The sequence below is a fragment of the Camelina sativa genome, chromosome 6, assembly GCF_000633955.1.
Source record: "Camelina sativa cultivar DH55 chromosome 6, Cs, whole genome shotgun sequence".
NCBI lineage: Eukaryota > Viridiplantae > Streptophyta > Magnoliopsida > Brassicales > Brassicaceae > Camelina > Camelina sativa.
Window position 1 is genome coordinate 8,540,888 of NC_025690.1, and position 20,678 is coordinate 8,561,565.

Here is a 20,678-nt window from a genome sequence, read left to right on the forward strand (position 1 = left end):
AAGGTGAACGCGTACTAACTCTTGTTAACTTCAATCGTGCTTCTTGAAGGTGTACGTAAGGGCTCTCTTCTGCTGAGATAATGATCAAAATTTAAAAGGTTACAAAAGCTAATTGTGTTTGTTGTGGAGTTATTGTTACATATTCATTCAACTTGTTTTATATGGAATTTTTTAGGATTTGAATGTCTGTGTTTTTTTTTTTTTGCTTCCTTATGATTACTGTTTGGACATAACAACGAAACCGTTGTGCACTAATCTGGTCAGGCCTCATTCTGTTTGTAGCTTCCTTACCACCATTTTGCTTTGCTCTTTCAACATATTTGTTTCTTGTTTTTCAGATAGTACCTGACGTTGTTGGCTTGTCATATTTGTATTTTGCAGATGTCCTTATTATATCACAATGGGTATAGAAAGTATTTGAAAGTCAACTGGAATGATAGTGTCCTGATTTCTCTGCAGATTTTGGCAATTTTGCTTCTGTTCAGTGCTCTTGCTATGGAGGTAATCATCTTGATGCCTTCTCCTTTCACTCATAAGTTTGTAAGACTCCAGTTTTGAAAACTAGAACCATTTGGCTCCATGTCAATTGCGTAGGAGAGTTCTTCGATAGTGATCTTTGGATAATGTCGCAATATATAGTTGGTTAGTATATGTATAAGTGTGGTTTCTGTTTTGTTGGTTTAGGTTGTAAAGGATCCTACGATTGTGGTTTCTGTTTTGTTGGTTTAGGTTTGTAAAGGATCCTACCAGCAGAGACATTGATCCATTGTTGGTGCATTTTTATATAAGAATTGATTGAGTTCATAAATAATGAAGCATGAGTTCTGTGTCGGAATGAAGAAGAAGAATGTTTAATCTGGATTTGAGATTGGTTTGGTACTTATAGCTTGTGTTTCGATTGTGTTCTTTTTCTTCCTATTTTTGTTGCAGGCTTTTCTCAAGAAAATGGCAGAAACAGGACAAGGTAAGCTCTATGGGAAAGAACCAACACATAGAGCTTAAAGTATTGTTGCAGGTTTGTTGCAGGTTTTGCTGAAAGAGAGCGTGGTATCACCATCGACATTGCCCTTTGGAAGTTCGAGATCACCAAGTACTATTGCAGTCATTGATGCTCCTGGTCACCGTGATTTCATCAAGAACATGATTACCGGTACTTCCCAGGCTGATTGTGCTGTTGTAACAAGGTAACCAAATTATCATCATGAACTACCCTGGTCAGATTGGAAACTGTTACGCTGATTGCCACACCTCTCAAGCGTTTTTTTTTTGTTTATGTAATATATGTTTAACATTTCCAAATTATGTAAAATATTTTTTTTTCTTTTTAATGTAATATATGTAATTGAAATAATTGTTTTGTCATTTTAAAATATTAAAATTTGTTAATTAAGAAATAATTGTTTAAAAATTATTATTGTAATGATTGAGCAACCTATTTGGGTTACTCTAGTGGAAGCATAGTTTTGTTTAAGTTCTAAATGTGTTGCTTTAATTAGTTTAGTATAAATAATATGATTTGTTTATATTTGAGCAACTTAGAGTTGCTGGAGTGGACATGGTCAGAATGACAATATCCTAAGACTCAATGCTCTCTTAAAATGCTGCAAAAGATGTAAGGCAGTGGAACCTTATAAGAAGATGGTGTGTAACTAAAATACGCAAACCGTCTTCAAGATTCAAGTTATGATAACTACACGATCGATGAGCTTGTGGAGTTGTTCGTGAGACTTGGGGATCTCACCGTGTCAGCAACGATCACCGAATCTCGGATTCCTAGATCAATGAAACCATGGTCACCAAGAACCGCATACAGTGGGCCAAATTGGCTCCTTTAATTTTTAGTATTTTTCGCCACATTCAAGAACCCAAGCTAGTATTTAAAACTTAACATTCATACCAAAAAAAACAAACTTTGTAACTGTAATCACATATATCAAGCTACAAGAAAAAGGTAATGAACAAGTAGTATACACAACTTCATTCAGAAGCTTTTGATCTTATAATTTCTCTTCTTTCCAGTGAAAATAGCATCACTTCATGCATGCTTTAGTTATCACATTCTCCAACTTTTTTCAGAGACTTAAGAAGCTTCTTGAACATCCATACATACATCGACCATAGCCATGCCTAACCTTGTATAAACATTGACTTTTTTCTTGTTCTGTTTTGTCCCTAACACAAAAAAAAACACGCAGAGCTTGGAAAATTTTCAAAGTGGTCGGATCAAAACCTGTATCAATGACCTCCTTGATGGCCTTTTTGTATTTTTCTTTTCCATTGACATCTCCCAAGGTATTGAAGTTGACCATAGTGATTAACAACTCCAGAGGCACGCCTAATGCTTTCAAAACGAATACATCTCGGCTTATATTATCCGCTTCATCTTCTTCGTCCCGTATAAAGTCTCTAACGAAATCACTGTAGAAGCTGATCATAGAGCTTGAAGGTCCTCCGAACTGAAGAAACTCAAGTTTGGGTATAAGGGCTTTGTCAGCATCATATGCTATAAGAAGCCGTGGATAACAAGTAATGTTTCTTGATACTCTATGACAATGTCTTCTAGAGAGATTCGAAAAGGAATTAGTGTCCGCCGTCTCTTCCTCGTCTTCTTCTACCTCGAGATTTGATATCCAGTCATAAGTTTTTTTAACCCAACGACATAAATCAATGAGATTAGAGATTGTAAAGTTCTCATTAGGGCTCTCGTATGATGTATAAGCTGAACTAGCAGAGTTGGAAATAGCAGATGCCTTCTGCTCAAGCTTTGCTGAGAATCTCAAACTACACCATTTATGTAACTCCAGAGACCTTCTTTCATGGCGCAATAGAGAATTCATGAGAATAAGGAAAGCGATTTAAACCTAAAGAAACAGAATTAAGAGAAGGTATCTGCCAGCGATCTCAGAGCGGTCCAATTTCACCAAATCGATCTTGTGATGGCTTTATAGAAACAAGTTCTTTGGGAGAACTCCCACTCGTATTCACATACCCTAGACTCAAAAATTGTGAAGGGTTTGAGTAACTAGGTTTTCGTGGTGTACCATGTCTCTTCTTGTTGTTTAATCAAATCAAGAAAAGGGAAAAATAATAGTCCACGGAAGAAAAAGAAAAAGAAAAAGGAATCCTAATACAATATGGGAATCGAAGAATTTGTAAAACATATAAAAGGAAAACTTTGAAGTTTTATTTTAATTTATTTTTAAATAGAAAACTGTTTTCAGGAATTTTTGTAATTATGCGATTGTCTTTAAACAGATTAATAATTATTAACTTGCTTAAGTTGACAAAGAAAATTATTAACTTGTTTAAATTAATATTTCTAATTATAAATAAATAAGTAAATAAAAATCATAATTCTGACATTATCTTATTATATAAAGTTAGGTTTTGAAAGTTAGTCATTAACAAGATTTTGACATGTTTCATGTCAAATTATCAATCTGAGATTTTGACATGTGTAAATATTTAATAGGAAGAATTTGATTACAACAAAAAGATAATATTTTGTTTTAAAAAATATTAGTAAAGTAAAAATATAATTATAAAAAATTTCAGAATTTAGAAAAAACAAAATTTTTTAAAATAATTATAAGGAGATTATATATATATATATATATATATATATATATTTCACGAAATTATAATATTATTTACTTATTTTTAATTTTAAGTGATTAATTATTAAAAAAAAATAGAAAAAGGATTAAGGAAAATATACTTTTAATTATTAATTCTAAATTTTGTACTCACTTCTATATAATCAAAGATCGCCTCATATTTAAATAATTTTTTCAAAAACATTGCTTTCAACTTTGCTTAATTGGGAACATATTTTAATGAGAAGGTAAATTTTTCTTATTTTCTTAAACCAAAATTTTTTACTACTTTCTCCTTTTTCAGTTGGGAATAGGTAAGATTAATATGTTGACCAAAAAAATAATAATATATGAGTCTTCTTTTTCTAATACTGTATTTTATAATTTATTGTAGTATTTTTAGATTGTTTTAATTTATATTTTAATATTTGAATTATTTGGGATTCATATATTAACATGCTTATAATTTTCTACTGTTTCTTTAATTATGGCAAATTAATTCTCTTTCAATTTCTCAAACTTGATTGGTTGGTCATAAACCTTTTTTTTTTTGCAAACATAATTGTTACCATTATTCATTCAATCCCAAAGGGAGATAACGAATAAAAGCTCATCAACCTAATGAATTGATAAAATAGGTTAATCAAACACAAGTGTACAACAAATATAGATTGATAGATTGGAAAAAAATAAATCGTTGTTGATAGATTCATAGGAGCTCAAAGACTCTGACACCCTGGTTTGCGGAAATGTTTAAAAGAATTGATTTAGCCACATACGTCACCAAAATGCACTTATTTTTTCAGTCAAGGGTCTTGAGAAAACTTCATGATGGGTGACATTTCTGGAAGTGATTGTCGAAATTGTGCGAGTGAGGACAAAACACAAGAAAATATCATTTGTTGATTTGTAAGGTCGGTAATCAAGTTTTTAAATACTTTCAGACGTAATAAACTGGCCATCAAATATGGGTTGGTCCACTTGGGAAGGTGGGCTCCTAGACTGAGAGTAGACATGGGCTCACAAAACAATGTGGAGGTTGAAGCGTTATAGAGACAAAGGCTACATCATGGTGTGTCAAAGACACTTCCACGAATACATTGAGAAATTTAGCATTGGTTACTATCAAAAGATTTTGTGACGATTGAAAAAGATTTTGACGTTTATTAGTCGTCAGAGCAAACTATTTTGAGATAGAAAAAGACGTGAACATTTTCTCTCCACACAGAATGAAGGCAGAGTCGAGGTTCTCTCTATGGTGGAGAAGGTTGGACACAAGGTTATCTCCGCAAGGGAGGAAGGTGGAAGAGATTGGACGCAAGGTTATCTCTCCAAGGGAGAAAGGCGGAGCCAAAGTTCTCTTCATGGTGGAGGAGGTTGGACGTAAGGTTCTCTCCATAAGGGATGAAGGCGGAACCGATGTTTTCTCCATGGTGGTCATACATTATTGTGATGATACATAATTGATTAGTATATTATGTAATATATTTTTTATTCAAAATGATTTTTGAGACAACAATTTTAGTAATTAAAAAACTATGCACAAGTGAAAGTAATATACTTGGCTTAATGTGTTTATATAGACAGTTTCTAGATAGTGATAAAGAATATTTTTGTAACATACAAAGGTACATTTTGGTATAAAAATTTACTTTTAATAGTAACATACATAAAAGATTTGTAAATTGATATAAATCAGTGTATTATAACAAAAATAAATTTTATATATAACATACAATAAATTTTAATAAATTTAATTTTATTTATAAAACTTTAAACCCGCACATCGGACGGGTCCTCATCTAGTTAGTTTATAAAGGTTTTACTCTGTATTGCCTTGTGGACGATTGTGAGATTGTCATAATCGGGAGAGACTCCATGATAGGTTATGATGCTTGGAAGATCTCAATGATCAAGAAAGACTTCAGATTCGAGTGGGAAGGTTACTCAGAGATGAAGATCAAAGGTGATGGAAATTGCCAAGTAATGTTTCTAAATGGAAAAAAGATAGTGAGCTACATCAAGTATAGCTGAATACATGACCACACATACCAACTTTAAAAATGTATAGCTAACTACACGAAGTAAATGTATTTCATGGCCACATGTACCAACTATATGATGGCATGTGCTCAACATCACGATCATTTTTATTTTAGTACATTGTTTGTCAGAATTCGGCGTTGACTAGATATGTTCGGTGTTGACCAGCAAAACTTTTTTTTTTTTAGTATTAGAAACAAAAGTATTAAAATTGTTTTGTTGAATCATTTATGGTTAAAAAAACATATCTATATCCAATATAAAGATATATTATATATGTTTAATGCATTAATCTTATTATAGTTAGTTTTTTTTTTAAAGTTCAAAACTTAAATAAAACTGAAAATAAATCATTAACAGTTTTTAAGATATTGAAACTTAAACTAAAACCAGAAAATTTATGTTATAATAAATAAAATATGGACAGTATTTACTTAACATTGCAATTCTTTGGTAAATCAACATATATCTTTCTGAATACTAATTACTTTAGAATATTATAGCAATTTAATATGTTTGATGTATATTACACAGTTTTATATTGTTTGTTTGCTGTATTTGCATCATTATTTTGTGAAATATTTTAAAATAATTATAATATTGTAATTGTGAGAAAATAAAATTTATTAATTTTATCAACCACATAAATTTAGTTTTACTAATCCACCGATGTGGAACATTAAAACACACATTGTTTTCTTCATAAATTGAGTAATATATCTTTATTTTTAAAAATTCAAATCACAACATATACAGCACAAATTATAAGGTTAGTTTCAACTTTGTACTTCTCAATTAATATAGTAGGATATGTGGTAAAATAAAAGTTTTAATATCTGAAAAATTTATCAATGATTTTTAGTTTATTTAAAGTTAAGTTTTACAATTGAAAAAAAACTATTATAAGATTGATTGCATTAGCAAATGTAAAATATATCTTTATAATGAAAATAGATATTTTGTTAATTAATAAAATCCAGAAATTATTCTATAAGACATTTTTATTTTTTTTTGTTTCCAATACTAAAATAAAATTTTAAAAATTAAAAATTTGTCGGTCAACATCGGTCAACGCCGGTCAAACATAATCAATATCGGATTCTGACAAATAGCATACCGGAATAAAATGATCGTGATGTTGAGCACATGTCATCATATAGTTGGTATATGTGACCATGCAGTAGTTGACAATACATTTTTAAAATTGGGATCTGTGACCATGTATTGAGCTATACTTGGTGTTGCTGAACATCTTTTTTCCTTTCTAAATCCTTATAACTCATCAGTCATCAACTTGATATATCCTGAATCATCTTCTTCTTTTTATTACAGTTCCGTGCTTTAGCCTTTAGCTGATCAACTCTATAAAAAACCTCGGAAGGTCTGTTGGGGTGATGAATCATGAAGTCACATAAGCATCTGCAGAATGTGTATTGAGTTAAAATACTACTCATTACATCACTCCAACATCAACATTACTTCCACAAAAACAACCCGAAAGAGTCTATCTACTTGAGCTAATATATATATAGGAGGGATACATTACAACTCCATCCACAAAAACGGAGGTTTAACTTTCTCCTTCTCCGTTGCTTTTCGTCTTCATAGAAATACTTATCATTCTCATGATTCATCTGTCTTCAAAGTTACTTACCTTGAAGATATTCTCTCAACCCGAAATTGCATAGTCTGATCTTAGTTATTTTTTTGTCTCGAAGTAGAAGAATTGGTTATGATCTTAATCTATGACAAATTCCATGGATTTTGGTCATTTTGACATGTGCAGTGCAGTAACCCCTTATAAACAGTAGCTTACTTTTACGACTTACGAGTAGGTGCGCTCAAGCTTGGACGTTTACAATTAGCATTAGGATTGGAGACGCAGTTTTTGTACTTTTAGGTTGCATAACCAAGTTGGACTTTGGGAATACGATATGTTACATCTGTAAAGGGGTTTAAAACCTTGACACCACACGAACATCCAGTAAGCATAGAAAGGCTGTTCAATAGTCAATACACAAATTTGTAATTGACATAAGCAAATCATACGAGAGACAGATGTGTATATCTAAAGCTTATAGAGATCCTTAATATCATAGTTGATTATTCAACTTTTCCCAGAGTAGTTTAAAGATTTCGAATGTCTGATTTCAAGAGTGTTCTAAGAAGATAACTTATTGATCAAAATTTGACTGATAAAACAAAAATAACGAGAATAACTAAAACTTCATTGATCAAAACAAGACATGCTTAATGAGAGAGGTTCAACAACTTACTCCCAAAACAACAAGGTTCACAAGTAAAAGAAACATCAAAACTACAAGGGCTTCAAAAGCCAATCCCATCGACGCCATCATGTGTGTGTAATAAGCATCAATCATGAAGTTGGTGCTTGATTAACGGTACTGTTAAAACAAGATAAACAAAACCCTGAATCAGCCTCTATGCAAACCAAAAAAAAAGAAAAAGAAATGAAAGAAACACAAAGTTATAGAGATTGAAATTTACCTTGATGAATCCAATTTCCTTAGCGTTACTGCGGAAACACTGTCTGCAGCAGTTCAATCCATACTTCCTGATCAGCCCGTGCGAGTTCCCGCACACACGGCTATACATAACACACAGCAATAGGCAAAATTACAAAGTCAGAATCAGAATCCTAAAATGCCAGATATAATAATAACTCACAACAACCAAACCAATCTCACATGATGAAGACCATAAGCCAAATATAACAATCTAATTTATCATACATAACACATGCTAATCACTACAATCATTTGCAAATTAACAAAGTCAAATATACCAAATAAGCTAATCTCACAAGGTGAAGAAGACGAAAGCTAATCACTACAATCAGCACACAAATCACTCAAAGCTTAATCAGTCTCAATCGATACATCACAAAAACACAACTCGTAGATTCATCAGGACAAAAAAAAAAAGGAAATGGTGTGCGAGTTCTTTACTTGAAAGAAAACAAACAAATAAAAAAAGCAAAACGCGAGAGAGAGAGAGAGAGAGAAAGAGAGATGTATTACCAGGTACGAGATCCAGGGCCATACTTCTTCGGGTGAGAGTTCCACACATTGGAGTGCCCCATTTTCGTCGATTTGCTCACAGACGGCGGATGCGATACGACTCTCCAAAACCCTAGAAATTTCTTGTGTCGAGGAAGAAGAAGCTCAAATTTATAATAACTCATCATCGGTTTGTTTGTGAAGAAAAAATGGGCCACATTCTGAAGACCCAGTAGGCCCACTAACGGCCCATTTAGTCTTAATCCAGGCCCATTAATGGACGGATTCTTTCTTCACCATCCACAGGTTCTCTGTTCTATGATCCTGCTGAGTTTTTTTTTTTGGTGCTAGTGGATCCATGGCCACTCGACCTCTCATCTCTCTGCAACTTCTTTCTTCTTCTTATTCTCTTTCATCTTCTTCGTTAAAACCACCACCACCACAATTCCTCTTCTTTACGAAACCTGAACTAAGTAGACACCATAGAAACCAGAACAAGTGGCGGACAAGTGTTCATCATCAATCTTCAGCTAATCTCATCATTCACCCTTCACTTCTCTTCCTAAGTAGCGGCTTCGATGGCGGTGGCGGATTCATCGATACACAGACCTTCATTGTCACTATCAGTCTCGTTGTAGCCATTGCTCTCTCTCTCTTCCTCGGCTTCAAGGTTTGGTTCTTAAAAAGCTCTCATTTACAATTCTTTCTCTGCTTAATCTTTCATTTACTTAAGAAATCTTGTAGGGTTTTGATCTTTTATGTCTAAGATTGTTTCAGGGAGATCCAGTGCCATGTGAGAGATGTGGTGGAAACGGTGAATCTCTTTATTCTTTACTCTGTTTCTTTTCTTGCAATATGAATTGTAAATTATCAAAAATACAATTAGGTTCTCATAGAGACTAAACCCCTTTACTCTGTACCACGCTTCTCGTTTGATTGAACACTTACTTTATGCAATATTGTTCAATGGAAGTTAGTAGTGTTTTAGTATAGTTTCACAAGTATTCTCATTCTGTTTTCATTCGAGTCTAAATTGTCTTTATAATCGTTTTTGTTTGACGGGTTTGTACGAAAAAGGCGGAACGAAATGTGTATTTTGCCTAGAAGGGAAGATGAAGGTGGAGTCTGGTTTGGTTAACTGCAAAGTCTGCAAAGGTTCAGGTACTTAATTACTTAACCATGCATTTTCTTAACCCTTTTATGTGATGCTTAACACAGTAGTTTCTTACCAAACATATGGTTTGATTTTGTTTTTGTTAATAATGCAGGTTTGATTTTTTGCAAGAAATGTGGAGGTTCTGGATATTCTCGCCGTTTATAAAGTCCTTACTATGTTTCGTATCCACCATTCACACCATTGGTTCTTTGGACTATTATTACAGATGATATATCTAACTTGTTTATAGTGTCATTGTCATATAACAAAACTGTGGTGCATTTTGCTTGTGTAATTGATTGTCGTCATCCACAGTTTTTACAATTTCACTTGTTACATCGGTTCAAATACGAGTAAGTGAATTGGTACAAAAGAAATAGTTTCCTAGGCGAAACTCTAACGTACGCAATGTGATTCAAGGTACAAAACATGTATACCATAAGCTTAAATGTTGTTTTAGTTATTCTTCTCCTTAAAATCACTCATACGAAGATTTGCCTGTTCATATTATCCTTATTGGAGTAAGATTCATCCCAAACATCAATATGATTTTGCATGGTGGCATAGTAGACGAAGTCCGAACTCGTGTTGAGTGAGGTTTCACTAACACTCCTAACGCCACTAGACCAAAGTAACTTTTGAGAAAATAGGACCTAATTTTGTATATAATATATACGGCCGCAAGCTTATGCTTGGCCTATGGGCCGACTCTGATTTAATCTTATTCTTGTACCATCTTTGTTTCATTTTTATTTTTGTTATGAATTACATAATATTAACTACATCTATATTTTTCTTCATTGATTCGGATAATTTGTAAATGCACATTATTACTCATAATTTATGAACAAAAAAATGTATTTTAACTAATCTATTTAATGTGTCTTGATGTGTAATTTATAAACTTACATAATTAAACTCAGCAGCCACACCAAGTACTTTTCAATTTTTGACAAAAAAAAGTGTCAACAAAGAACCTTTAAACCAATTCTTTCTCCCCTTTCACTTCCGAAGGTTTGTTACCGGTCTAACCTAATTCTCTCTCCCCTTTCAGTTCCGAAGGTTTGTTTCCAATGAGAAATCTCTGGTTTAGACTCGTATCTGTCCATTCCTCTTCTTTGCTTTGCTCCGATCTTGTATTTGTGTCTACTTTTAGCTCCTGTTTTGATTATAACTCGCTATTAGCTCCTTTTTTGTTATCTCTTGATTAGAGAGTCCTCTACAGACTCAGGTCTGATTTTAATAGGTTTTGTGGTTGCCTTTGTGCTTGATTTTCTTCTTTGCTTTGCTTCGATCTGGTATTTGTGTCTATTAGCTCCTGTTTTGGTTTTAACTCGCTATTAACTCCTGTTTGGTTATCTCTAGATTAGAGAGTCTTCCTAGGCATGTATACGATTTTAAACCCATGTTTATAACTGACATTCCATAAATTCATTAGCTCAAATTCCGTCATATGAGTTCGTCTTTTTTTTAATTAAACATATATTCGTCATTTTTTTTTTGTCAACAAGAAAACAGGCTTGGCTCAAGGAACATATATTCGTCATATTTAAACAAAAATCAGAAGATACACAATGGAAAAATATATATTGATCAGCTTCACTAGATCCATTTTTATTATTTGTCATCAACATTAGAAACACAATGTCGTCATTCCATCTGGACTTGGACGTCTTCTAGATACATCATAAATAAAGCAATTTGAACTTCTTCGCCATGTACACACCTAATTGTAGTTAAAAATAGAAAACAAGTACGTGAGAAATGCAACTCTGTGTGAACATATATAAAAATTATAATGAGTAAAAACAACTCACCAATTAAAATAAGATTATTATTAATATATATTCCTTTACCGGTGAATTAATGCTTTTAAATATTAGTAAATTAGCAAGCACTACTACTAGTTCACTTCTATTTATCAATATTGGTAAACGCAATCAACAAAAAATAATAATATTATTAGGAAACATTCATTAATATTTATCAAAAACACGATCATCAAATAAAATTATTGAATTTTTTTCTATCTACGTAAGGTGTTACAACTTACATCAACATATTTTATCCAATATGTGGGACCTACCTAAACCATTGAACCTTAAAATTAATTCATATACTTTCATATTATTATATCATTTCACAAAAAGAAACCTAAAATATATATATATATAGCACCAAGTACATAAAAAACATGACATATTGACATTTTATTGTAATTAATTTTATTATTTACTTTTTAAAAATAGTGAAAAAATAGTGATTAGTAGTTTTCAAAAAAAAAAAAATCCATTTTCTCTCTCTATTAAGAACTTGTTTGGCAAAAGGTAACATAAAAAAAAAATAGCTTCCCCATGGAAAATTAATCAATAATGGAAGAGAATTAAGGTACCTGAAAATTAGCCAATAATGTGACCCACACGTTATAGGCCTTTTTTTTTGAAAAAACCCACGTTATAGGTCTTCGAACATCCGATTATAAAAGAATCAGTTTCTTAAGAGTAAGAGGAAGACACACACATACAGAACTTGCTCTTTGGGTTAAGTTTATATTTATAGATATTTTTCTTTTTGCACTACGTTTATTGTCATAGTTGCGCCGTTACCTTTAATTATGATTCTCTTATTCATTATATGTTTACTGCTATTGCTAATGGTTGGTTATCTAGTTTGTTTTCATTAAGGTTCCTTTGACGTTAATGCAAAGGTGATCTCATGCATGTTCCAGGTTGAAAAATGGAACCGGAGATGGACGCCCTCAAGGTTCCGATCCTACCTGAGCACCAATCATCATCTCCGACGCCGTGGTCGTCGAGACTCACGAAACGGATTATCATACCAACCGCCATTTCGGGGGCTCTAGCGTTAGGGATATTTTCCTTCTTTTTGAATTTTAATCCAGTTCCAGTTCCATTATCCGGAAGTTTGTACAGCGTCGTTATCGATGCTGGGAGTTTCGGGTCCCGAGTTCACGTGTTCAAGTACTCCATTGATCAGTCCGGGGCACCCGTTTTCAGTTTTGCACCTGACAACTACAAGGTGTCTAGGTTTCGAGATGGTTTGTCGACGTATGCTAATAATCTGGAAGGAGCGAAGGCAAAAGTGGAGGAACTTGTGGACTTCGCCAAGGAAATTGTTCCCAAGGGTATGTGGAGCAGGACTGACATAAGGTTAATGGCGACAGCTGGGATGAGAGCCATTGCAGAAACTGATCAGGAAAGTATTCTTAATACTGCCAAACAAGTTTTTAGATCTCCTCCTGGGTTTTATTTTCGTGACGAGTGGGCTTATATTATCAGTGGTTAGTCTTTTTTTAAATCAATTCTTCATTCGATTAATAAAAAGAAATATATACATATATATATATATATATTGGAATGGAAGTGCTAACTAGTTATTGGAAACGTAAAGGTATAGAGACACATAATACACTGATATACACTTGGAACGCGCTAAGCCAACGTTTTTCTCTTCATTCTTATTAATAAAATTTATCTCTTACAATAATACAATTTTGTCTTGGCCCTTACTCAATCTATTCTACCCAATAGGATTGACCCCGACTAAGAATGAATCTGAAACTTTCTCTTTTCTATCTAACACATCACCCTGTGTAGATCTAAGAGAAGAAAACAATCCTCTCTCTTTTTATCTATGAGAGAAGAAAACCAATCTTCTCTCTTTTCTATCTAGACTCTCACCAGTGTAGATCTAAGAGAAAGAAAAACAATTTTCTGCGCACTTAATCACCTCCCTGATTAACGTCACAGAGAACTCGGAACACATCTTCTAAGCCTTATTTTTGCGGCTTCGAAGTTTACAACTGTATCAATATTCTAGAGTGCTCAACTTGGCTTGTAGCCTACTCCTAGAATATATATACACTACTTGAGAAACCCTAGAAGGCGAATCTCCAAGTATCAAGGGATAAGGAAACTGTTTGCTCCTCAAGCTTATCATTTCCTTATATTTTGTAGAGAATATTCTTCATATCTCCAAGTAAAATTTCGTCTCTATCTTCAATGTCAAGTCATCAACTTTCTTCAACACATCATCACATCCACTCACGTCCTGCCACGTCAGCTCACACATCCACATCAGCAACTCAGGCGTTTGTGATCTGATGCAGCTTCCTGATTGGCACAACACTCTGTTCGGCACAACGACTTGTTCCTCTCAGCGAGTTGTTCCAGAAACTGCATTTACAATCTCCCCCTTTTTGACTGAGTTTGATACTCAAGCATCTCTCTGGTTCAACCTGAAAAGACACTCTAACAAACACAAGCCAAAAAACAGAACAAGGAACAACTAGACAAAACAACAGTCATTATCTAGCAAAAGCAATCAATAGCTTGTTCAAACAGAACTATGATTAAAAACCTAATAATCAGAAACCCCAGCAGGCTGCAGCGAAAACCATGTTCTTAATAGCTCTCTAATCAGACTTAATCAATTGGCATATTCTCAATCATTAGCAGCCTAAGATCAACCAATTAATCAATTAAGTCTCCCCATAAACAATGATTCTCCCCCTAAACCAAGTAGCTACAAGGATTCTCCCCCATCAGAACAAAACTTCTTATCATTAGGCGTTGATTAGAATTATATCAAAAACCAGAACCAGAATCATTCTCCCCCACCTTGAGTGATCAACTAAGTCAAAAACAGACATATGTATCACAACAACATACTGAGTTATGGGAATCACTTACCTACTAACAGTGCTACGCATCCTTAAGCACTTTGATGATCAGTCTCGTCGCCTATTGAAACAGCTTCATGTTTGTAGGCATTTTTGACTCTCCTTGCAACCACAACTGGATGTGTGGCAATAGGACGCAAATAGTCGAAAATTCGAACAGTAAGTAGCTCTTTGATCGAATCACAGTGTGACCGTGACCATACACAAGCTTCGTAAGAAAAAACAGCACCTTATGTATCATGTTCAACACTTTCAAACCTCAGTTTCACTGTAGATAACCTTCATTCTTGCATCTAGACCAGTTTCTTTGAACGCTTCTACACAGATGAGCTACTTAGTCAGATGAGCTAAGCACATATCACTTCTCTAATTCGTCATCTGTAGAGAACTCAAACATATGATCATCTGTTAACTCATGTCTAATACCAGCCCAACCATTTAATCCACCACATTCAAACAAAGTGTTGATCGTACATGTGAGACTCTAAATGCATAGTTCCTCACATGAGCATTCACTGTCTTGATCAAACCCCTGACGTTGACAGATTAGCCCACAAAACTCATACACCTTTGGTTATGTAAGGCTTAATCTCAGACACAGTCTTCAGAAGCCCAACAGCTTCAAACATCCTCATCCATCATTATTGTAACCAAACACAAGCGTTCTTCCTTCAATGGATGTAAAAGACCTAAAAACAGAGTATCACACACCTCTGTTTTCACTACAGATAGCATGTCTCATCACAATCATATGCACATGTGGATCCTCAAGGGTGAGACGATCTCTTGTCACTCTTTTGTTGACTCCACGACACTGAAGTATCAACACACTTCTGTAGATGCTCGCTTAACTCAAAAGATGTCTCCTCGGTGATATAGACGATAATGCACACGTCAAACAGCTGGTGGGACGTAGACACTTGCTTCGTAGCACAATCCATCTTCTAGTAACAGTCCCTTGCATCAAATACGTTGATTAAAGATGTAACTCTAATGAATAACTACCTGTTGTACATACATGAAATAACAGCTTGCAAGCACAATCTTCTGTCTAGGAACACTCATCAGCCTCTGGTACATGTAGCTCCATTCCTTCGTATGATGGAGCTGACACTATACTCATTTATCGATACAAACTGAGTATCAGTCTTTCCAATCGTCCTCAGACGCATGATGACACAACAACAACCCTCTAAAACCCTTTCACCACTTGAGCCAAGTTGTAAGTTTCAGTAACAACTACTTCCAATCTTTCAATACTCATGGTACAACCAAATATTTAGATGGACACGCAGCTCTTTGATCCTACATACATGATCAATTCGTCGTTCAAAAAGTTAGACCCTTGATTAATCGCTGCTCTATGGATTTTACCACTTAGAGAATTATGATCATTCTTGTGAGCTGAAACAAATGAGCTTAAACCTGAAAACACTTAACACACATTAGTGCACACCTGCTGATAACATACAAGCAGTCTTCATCAACAATATCTATAATCAGCCTCGTGTTACATCAATCAATCATCTGATTTTAACTACACAACATTTATTTTACAACACTTTTTTTTCATTTCAGCTATTTACACACGATCTCAGACTTCTAAACATAGTTAAACACATGAAAGAGGGAACCAGAAAAGCAATAGACCATTAAGAGCATTCTTCTATTAATTTTGTACTTCTTAAAACAAGAGGTTTTCATACCTTGAGATCTGTTCAATGATGTGTGCCAACTACTTGTTAGGGACTTCACCAGAAACTACCACAACCTTTTGTGAATCTTCAAGAAACAGCTCTGTGATCGGTGGCTAGTCTTTCGCTCTGGCATGCCTTTGATTCTCATGGTTCACCATCAACGTGAAGTAGGCAGCTGGAATTTCCTTTGGAGAGGGCATTGACAGTAGTGTATCAAGTTTTTTTTTTTAAACTTTGCATGACACACTACCTTAGAGCTTAGATCCAACAGACATGAATGATCTTCACAGTTGATGATGTGAAAGATCTTCTGCTGAATCTTCTGATTTCTATCAGTGATATCACTTGACTTCTCAACCACGGATATTTGTGCATTCCCTTGTTATTATTTTTCAGGGCTCTGTTGCAGACGTACCAGCCACATTACTCCTTTTTAAAAATAAAAAAAAAATTACAAACCGCTAGTACTTCTTGGAAAATGGAATGCATAATAATGTCTCTCCTCAGCTTTTTGACCTCCTCCTTCCCGGAAACGTTTTACGAGATCACCAATGTGAATTGGCATGACAGGCAGTTGTTTTCCACTGACTCTTTGTTTAGACAGAGTGTTGATCTTTATACATTCTAGGAATTCCATGGCCTGTTTTGATGCATGTCTCTATATCTGATCAACACAACTCACCGAACATATTAGATCTCACAAACATTAATGAATTTTCTCATAATCATGTGTTGATCCAAGTCCAATGGTTTTGTAAACAAATCAACAATTTGCAAATCAGTGCTCTAATGTTCTATTACTATCAGTTTCTCCACAACTACTCTATGAATTAAATGATATTCAGGGTCCTGTAATTTAATTTTAATATCTAATACATGATCTACAATTAACAAATAAACAATTATCACACAAAATTGAAGCATGGTGTAAGAATGTACCGTACGCTGTTTCTCAATTGTTTGATCCTCATCAGGTGATTGAAACGGGTTCCCAAGGCATTAACCTCAAATTCAACAATTGAAAAAGGTACCCTAACAAGCTTCTGAGCTTAGCAGAAGATCAGCTTTGTTCTCAGAAAGCAATAGCCACCAGATCCTTCACGGTGATTCAGAAAGCAGTATCTCTTCAAGTTTCTGCTAGCTCCTTTCAACAATATCAACTTTATGTTGCATGTGCCTTTCAAGTATCAAGGGATAAGAAAACTGCTTGCTCCTCAAGCTTATCATTTCCTTATATTTTGTAGAGAATATTCATCATATCTCCAAGTACAATTTCGTCTCTATCTTCAATGTCAAGTCAGCAACCTTCTTTGACACATCATCACATCCACTCACGTCCTGCCATGTCAGCTCACACATCCACGTCAGCAATTCAGGCGTTTGTGATCTGATGCAGTTTCCTGATTGGCATAATACTCTGTTTGGCATAACGACTTGTTCCTCTCAGCGAGTTGTTCTAGAAACTGCATTTACAGGAAATATATCATGATTCAGGATCTGATGAAGGTTTATATGCTTGGATAATTGCCAATCACGCACTCGGTTTGCTTGGAAATACTGGGACAACGGGGATTGTTGAACTCGGCGGGGCTTCTGCGCAGGTCTATTCTTTATAAACATGCCCATGTGTTGTTTTGTCAAATTAGATGCAATATGAATTACGTGCAAAATAATTGGATTTTTGGGAAGTTTTGCATGCACAAAACCATTCAAGCACAAAATATTAAAATATGTGTGAAAATTTAATCAAGATTTATAGAACAAAATTAAACAAATTTCCAATTTCTTTCTTTTTTGATAGGATAAAGAGATTTAACCTTTTTTAATATATATTAACAAAAAAAATTCTCTATAATAGAATTGGGTTAATAGTTTAATATATTACCAAATTTAGGATCGACATTTTAATACACTGTATATGTGTGTCTGGTCAAATCATGGCATATTTTAATCTTGTTTTCGTGAAGTTGACGAGAAAACGTGAATCAACTTATTTTTAATTTAAATGATTTCTCATAAAATTATTAAAAAAATACAATCGTAAAATTGACTTTAGAAATTCAATCATTTATCTTTTTGACATTTGATACAAAACTACATCAAACTGGTTTAAGAAAACATACAACAACCGAATGCGCGCTACATCCAAATACCATCTTTGGATGAAAAAAAGAAAGAAAGAAGGGGACTTGTTATACAATTATCAAACTTAGGACAAAGTACCTCAACTGTGGTTAAAGGTCGTTTGTGTGATGATTGTTTGTGCATTTTGTTTTAGGTGACCTTTGAGTTAAGTAATCAGCAAGTGAATTCTCTGGACTCGCATACAAAAACCTGTAACAGTTTTCCGTACAGAATCTACAGTCACAGCTTCCCCAACTATGGGAAGGTAACTTTTGAGGCCAGAGCATTTATCTTTGAGTTAATGCTTTCTTTGATTCATCCTTGAGTTTTAAAGAGTTTTTTGGAAACTTATTCGTATTGAATCCATGATCTTATCTCAAAATTGTCATAAAATGACCAAGGAAAAAATAACTTATCCTTTGCTAATAACTTTTGTCGCCATGCAGGATGCAGCACTAAAAAGGTTAATGGATAATCTGCAATACTCAGGTTAGTTACTGACAAAAATCCTTGTAATGATCACTTGTTTACTAAAATTATATTGCACTTTTTGAGTTTAAGGCAATTGAACTCTCAAACTCTCTCATATGTTGCTTTCAATCCATACAACAGACGTGGAGGAAGACGGGGAGGAAGACGTTGAAGACCCTTGTACTCCTCAAGGGTACACCTACCAAAATAATCGGCGTAAATATCTATCCGTATTCCTAGCTGATGAAAGCGAATATACAAGACTTGTAGCTGCTGGTAATTTCGCAAGATGCAAAATCAAAACGCTTGAACTTTTGCAAGAAGGAAGTGGTAAAAGATCATATATATTTTGGTATATATTGTTGATATATTGTTAATTTTATTGATCTCTTACGGGTGCAGTTTTGGTAATTTATGTACAGAGATGTGTCCATCTAACTCGTGTGCTATTGGATCTACGTACATACCTCCGGTTCAAGGAAGGTTTTTGGCTACATCAAATTTTGCCTACACCAGCGAAGTATGAATCCTGTGACGTCAAGATTTATATATATGTTTGAACTTGTGAAAGAATCGTTTGAACATTTTTTTGTTTTTCTTTTGTTAATGTTTTGAAATTTGAATCAGTTCTTTCACTTAGACGAACAAAATTGGATGTCTGACTTAAGGCAAAAGGGGGAGGCGTTTTGTCAAAAGACCCGGGAAGCACTAAAAGTGGAATACAGAGGTACTCCTCACTATAGAAAAGAATATTTGCGTGGGTATTGCTTCTCATCAGCATATATAATCGCAATGCTTGAACGGCTTGGTTTTAATGACGAAAGGTAAATGTTACTACAAAAATTCAATAACAGTTAGATCAGTCAACGTACGTTTTAGGGAAAAGAATGGGCCGACGGTCTATTTCCGCATGAGAACTATTGTATCGAGTCAGATAGAGCCCAAACTTTGACCTCTATCTATATATCTTCGAAAAAAAAGTTCGAAGGCTAATTCTCCCCGAATCAAAAGTTCAAAACATGTATCTCCCCAAATTAATAGTTCGAGATCTATTAACCCACAAACCCGAGTTATGTTGGTTTCTTGTTTGTTATACCGATGATTATAGAACATAAACCAAAGAAAACCAGATTTTGACCCAATTCTAACTTAAAACTAATTAAAACCTAAACCATGTCTCTACGGTTAATCGATTACAGTGAGAGAGTTGGATGATAATACATCGATTACCAACGCAGAGCTGAAGAGTATCCGCCGGAGGATCGTAGTAACCACCTGATGAAGAATCGAAGTCGGAGTAATAACCAGGTGGTGTCCACTGAACGCTGACGCCAACGACGAGAAGCGGTTGTGAAAGAGTACGTCGTGGCCGATGACGGAAGGATCCGACGTCACAGCGACAGTGAACTCTTCTCCGAAGAAATCGACAAAGTATTTTTTCCTGAGTAGCGTAACTCCTGATGCTTCTGAGATCTATTAAGCTAGCTCTCTCACTGTTTGCAATGTGGCACTCTCTACGGTTAATCAATTTAGAGATTAGGATTATAAAATCTGGGAATTGTTCGTATTTGTCTGATTTGTGTTAAAAGTAAATTTGAGATTTTTTCTTGTTTTTGTTTTTGTAACGCGATGGATTTCGTGGAGAGATCCGTCGATTTGATCTCGCGGCGGATTTCGTCTAGGGATTTAGATATGAAAGAGGAATCTCCGTGTAGCTGGAGACGTATACCTTTGATGAGATCCTCGAGGCTTCGCTGGAACAAGTTGTCCATGATCGAATTTGAAGACGCCATTTGATAGGAAATGAGAACGAATCCGTGGGGAGGTATTACAACTAAGAGTTATATGATCTACATAGTCTTTGAGAAG

At 34.5% G+C, this 20,678-nt stretch overlaps 3 protein-coding genes across 3 annotated transcripts; 2 read left to right on the forward strand and 1 right to left on the reverse strand.

Annotated features, from left to right (window-relative positions):
- LOC109133479 (40S ribosomal protein S29) lies at positions 7,836 to 8,808 on the reverse strand. The gene is made up of 3 exons (XM_019246695.1): positions 8,681 to 8,808; positions 8,148 to 8,247; positions 7,836 to 8,044 (listed from the first exon to the last, which is right to left on the reverse strand). The coding sequence occupies exons 1-3, from the start codon at positions 8,740 to 8,742 to the stop codon at positions 8,036 to 8,038; spliced, it is 171 nt and encodes a 56-aa protein (XP_019102240.1). The 5' UTR covers positions 8,743 to 8,808; the 3' UTR covers positions 7,836 to 8,035.
- LOC104790667 lies at positions 8,982 to 10,209 on the forward strand. Its single transcript, XM_010516449.2, has 4 exons — positions 8,982 to 9,329; positions 9,437 to 9,473; positions 9,737 to 9,820; positions 9,928 to 10,209. The coding sequence occupies exons 1-4, from the start codon at positions 9,018 to 9,020 to the stop codon at positions 9,978 to 9,980; spliced, it is 486 nt and encodes a 161-aa protein (XP_010514751.1). The 5' UTR covers positions 8,982 to 9,017; the 3' UTR covers positions 9,981 to 10,209.
- Positions 12,552 to 18,564, forward strand: LOC104698809 (probable apyrase 3; the record flags this gene model as incomplete). Its single annotated transcript, XM_019246299.1, has 3 exons — positions 12,552 to 13,116; positions 17,709 to 17,815; positions 18,493 to 18,564. Coding segments are annotated over exons 1-3 (744 nt in total), but the record flags the coding sequence as incomplete, so codon positions are not given.

Coding starts and splice junctions, on each gene's coding strand:
- LOC109133479 (XM_019246695.1), bottom strand. CDS start 8,742: ATGGGGCACTCCAATGTGTGGAACTCTCACCCGAAGAAGTATGGCCCT. Junction 8,248..8,680: donor GGCCCTGGATCTCGTACCTG/GTAATACATCTC, acceptor TGTTATGTATAG/CCGTGTGTGCGGGAACTCGC.
- LOC104790667 (XM_010516449.2), top strand. CDS start 9,018: ATGGCCACTCGACCTCTCATCTCTCTGCAACTTCTTTCTTCTTCTTAT. Junction 9,474..9,736: donor TGAGAGATGTGGTGGAAACG/GTGAATCTCTTT, acceptor TGTACGAAAAAG/GCGGAACGAAATGTGTATTT. Junction 9,821..9,927: donor CAAAGTCTGCAAAGGTTCAG/GTACTTAATTAC, acceptor TTAATAATGCAG/GTTTGATTTTTTGCAAGAAA.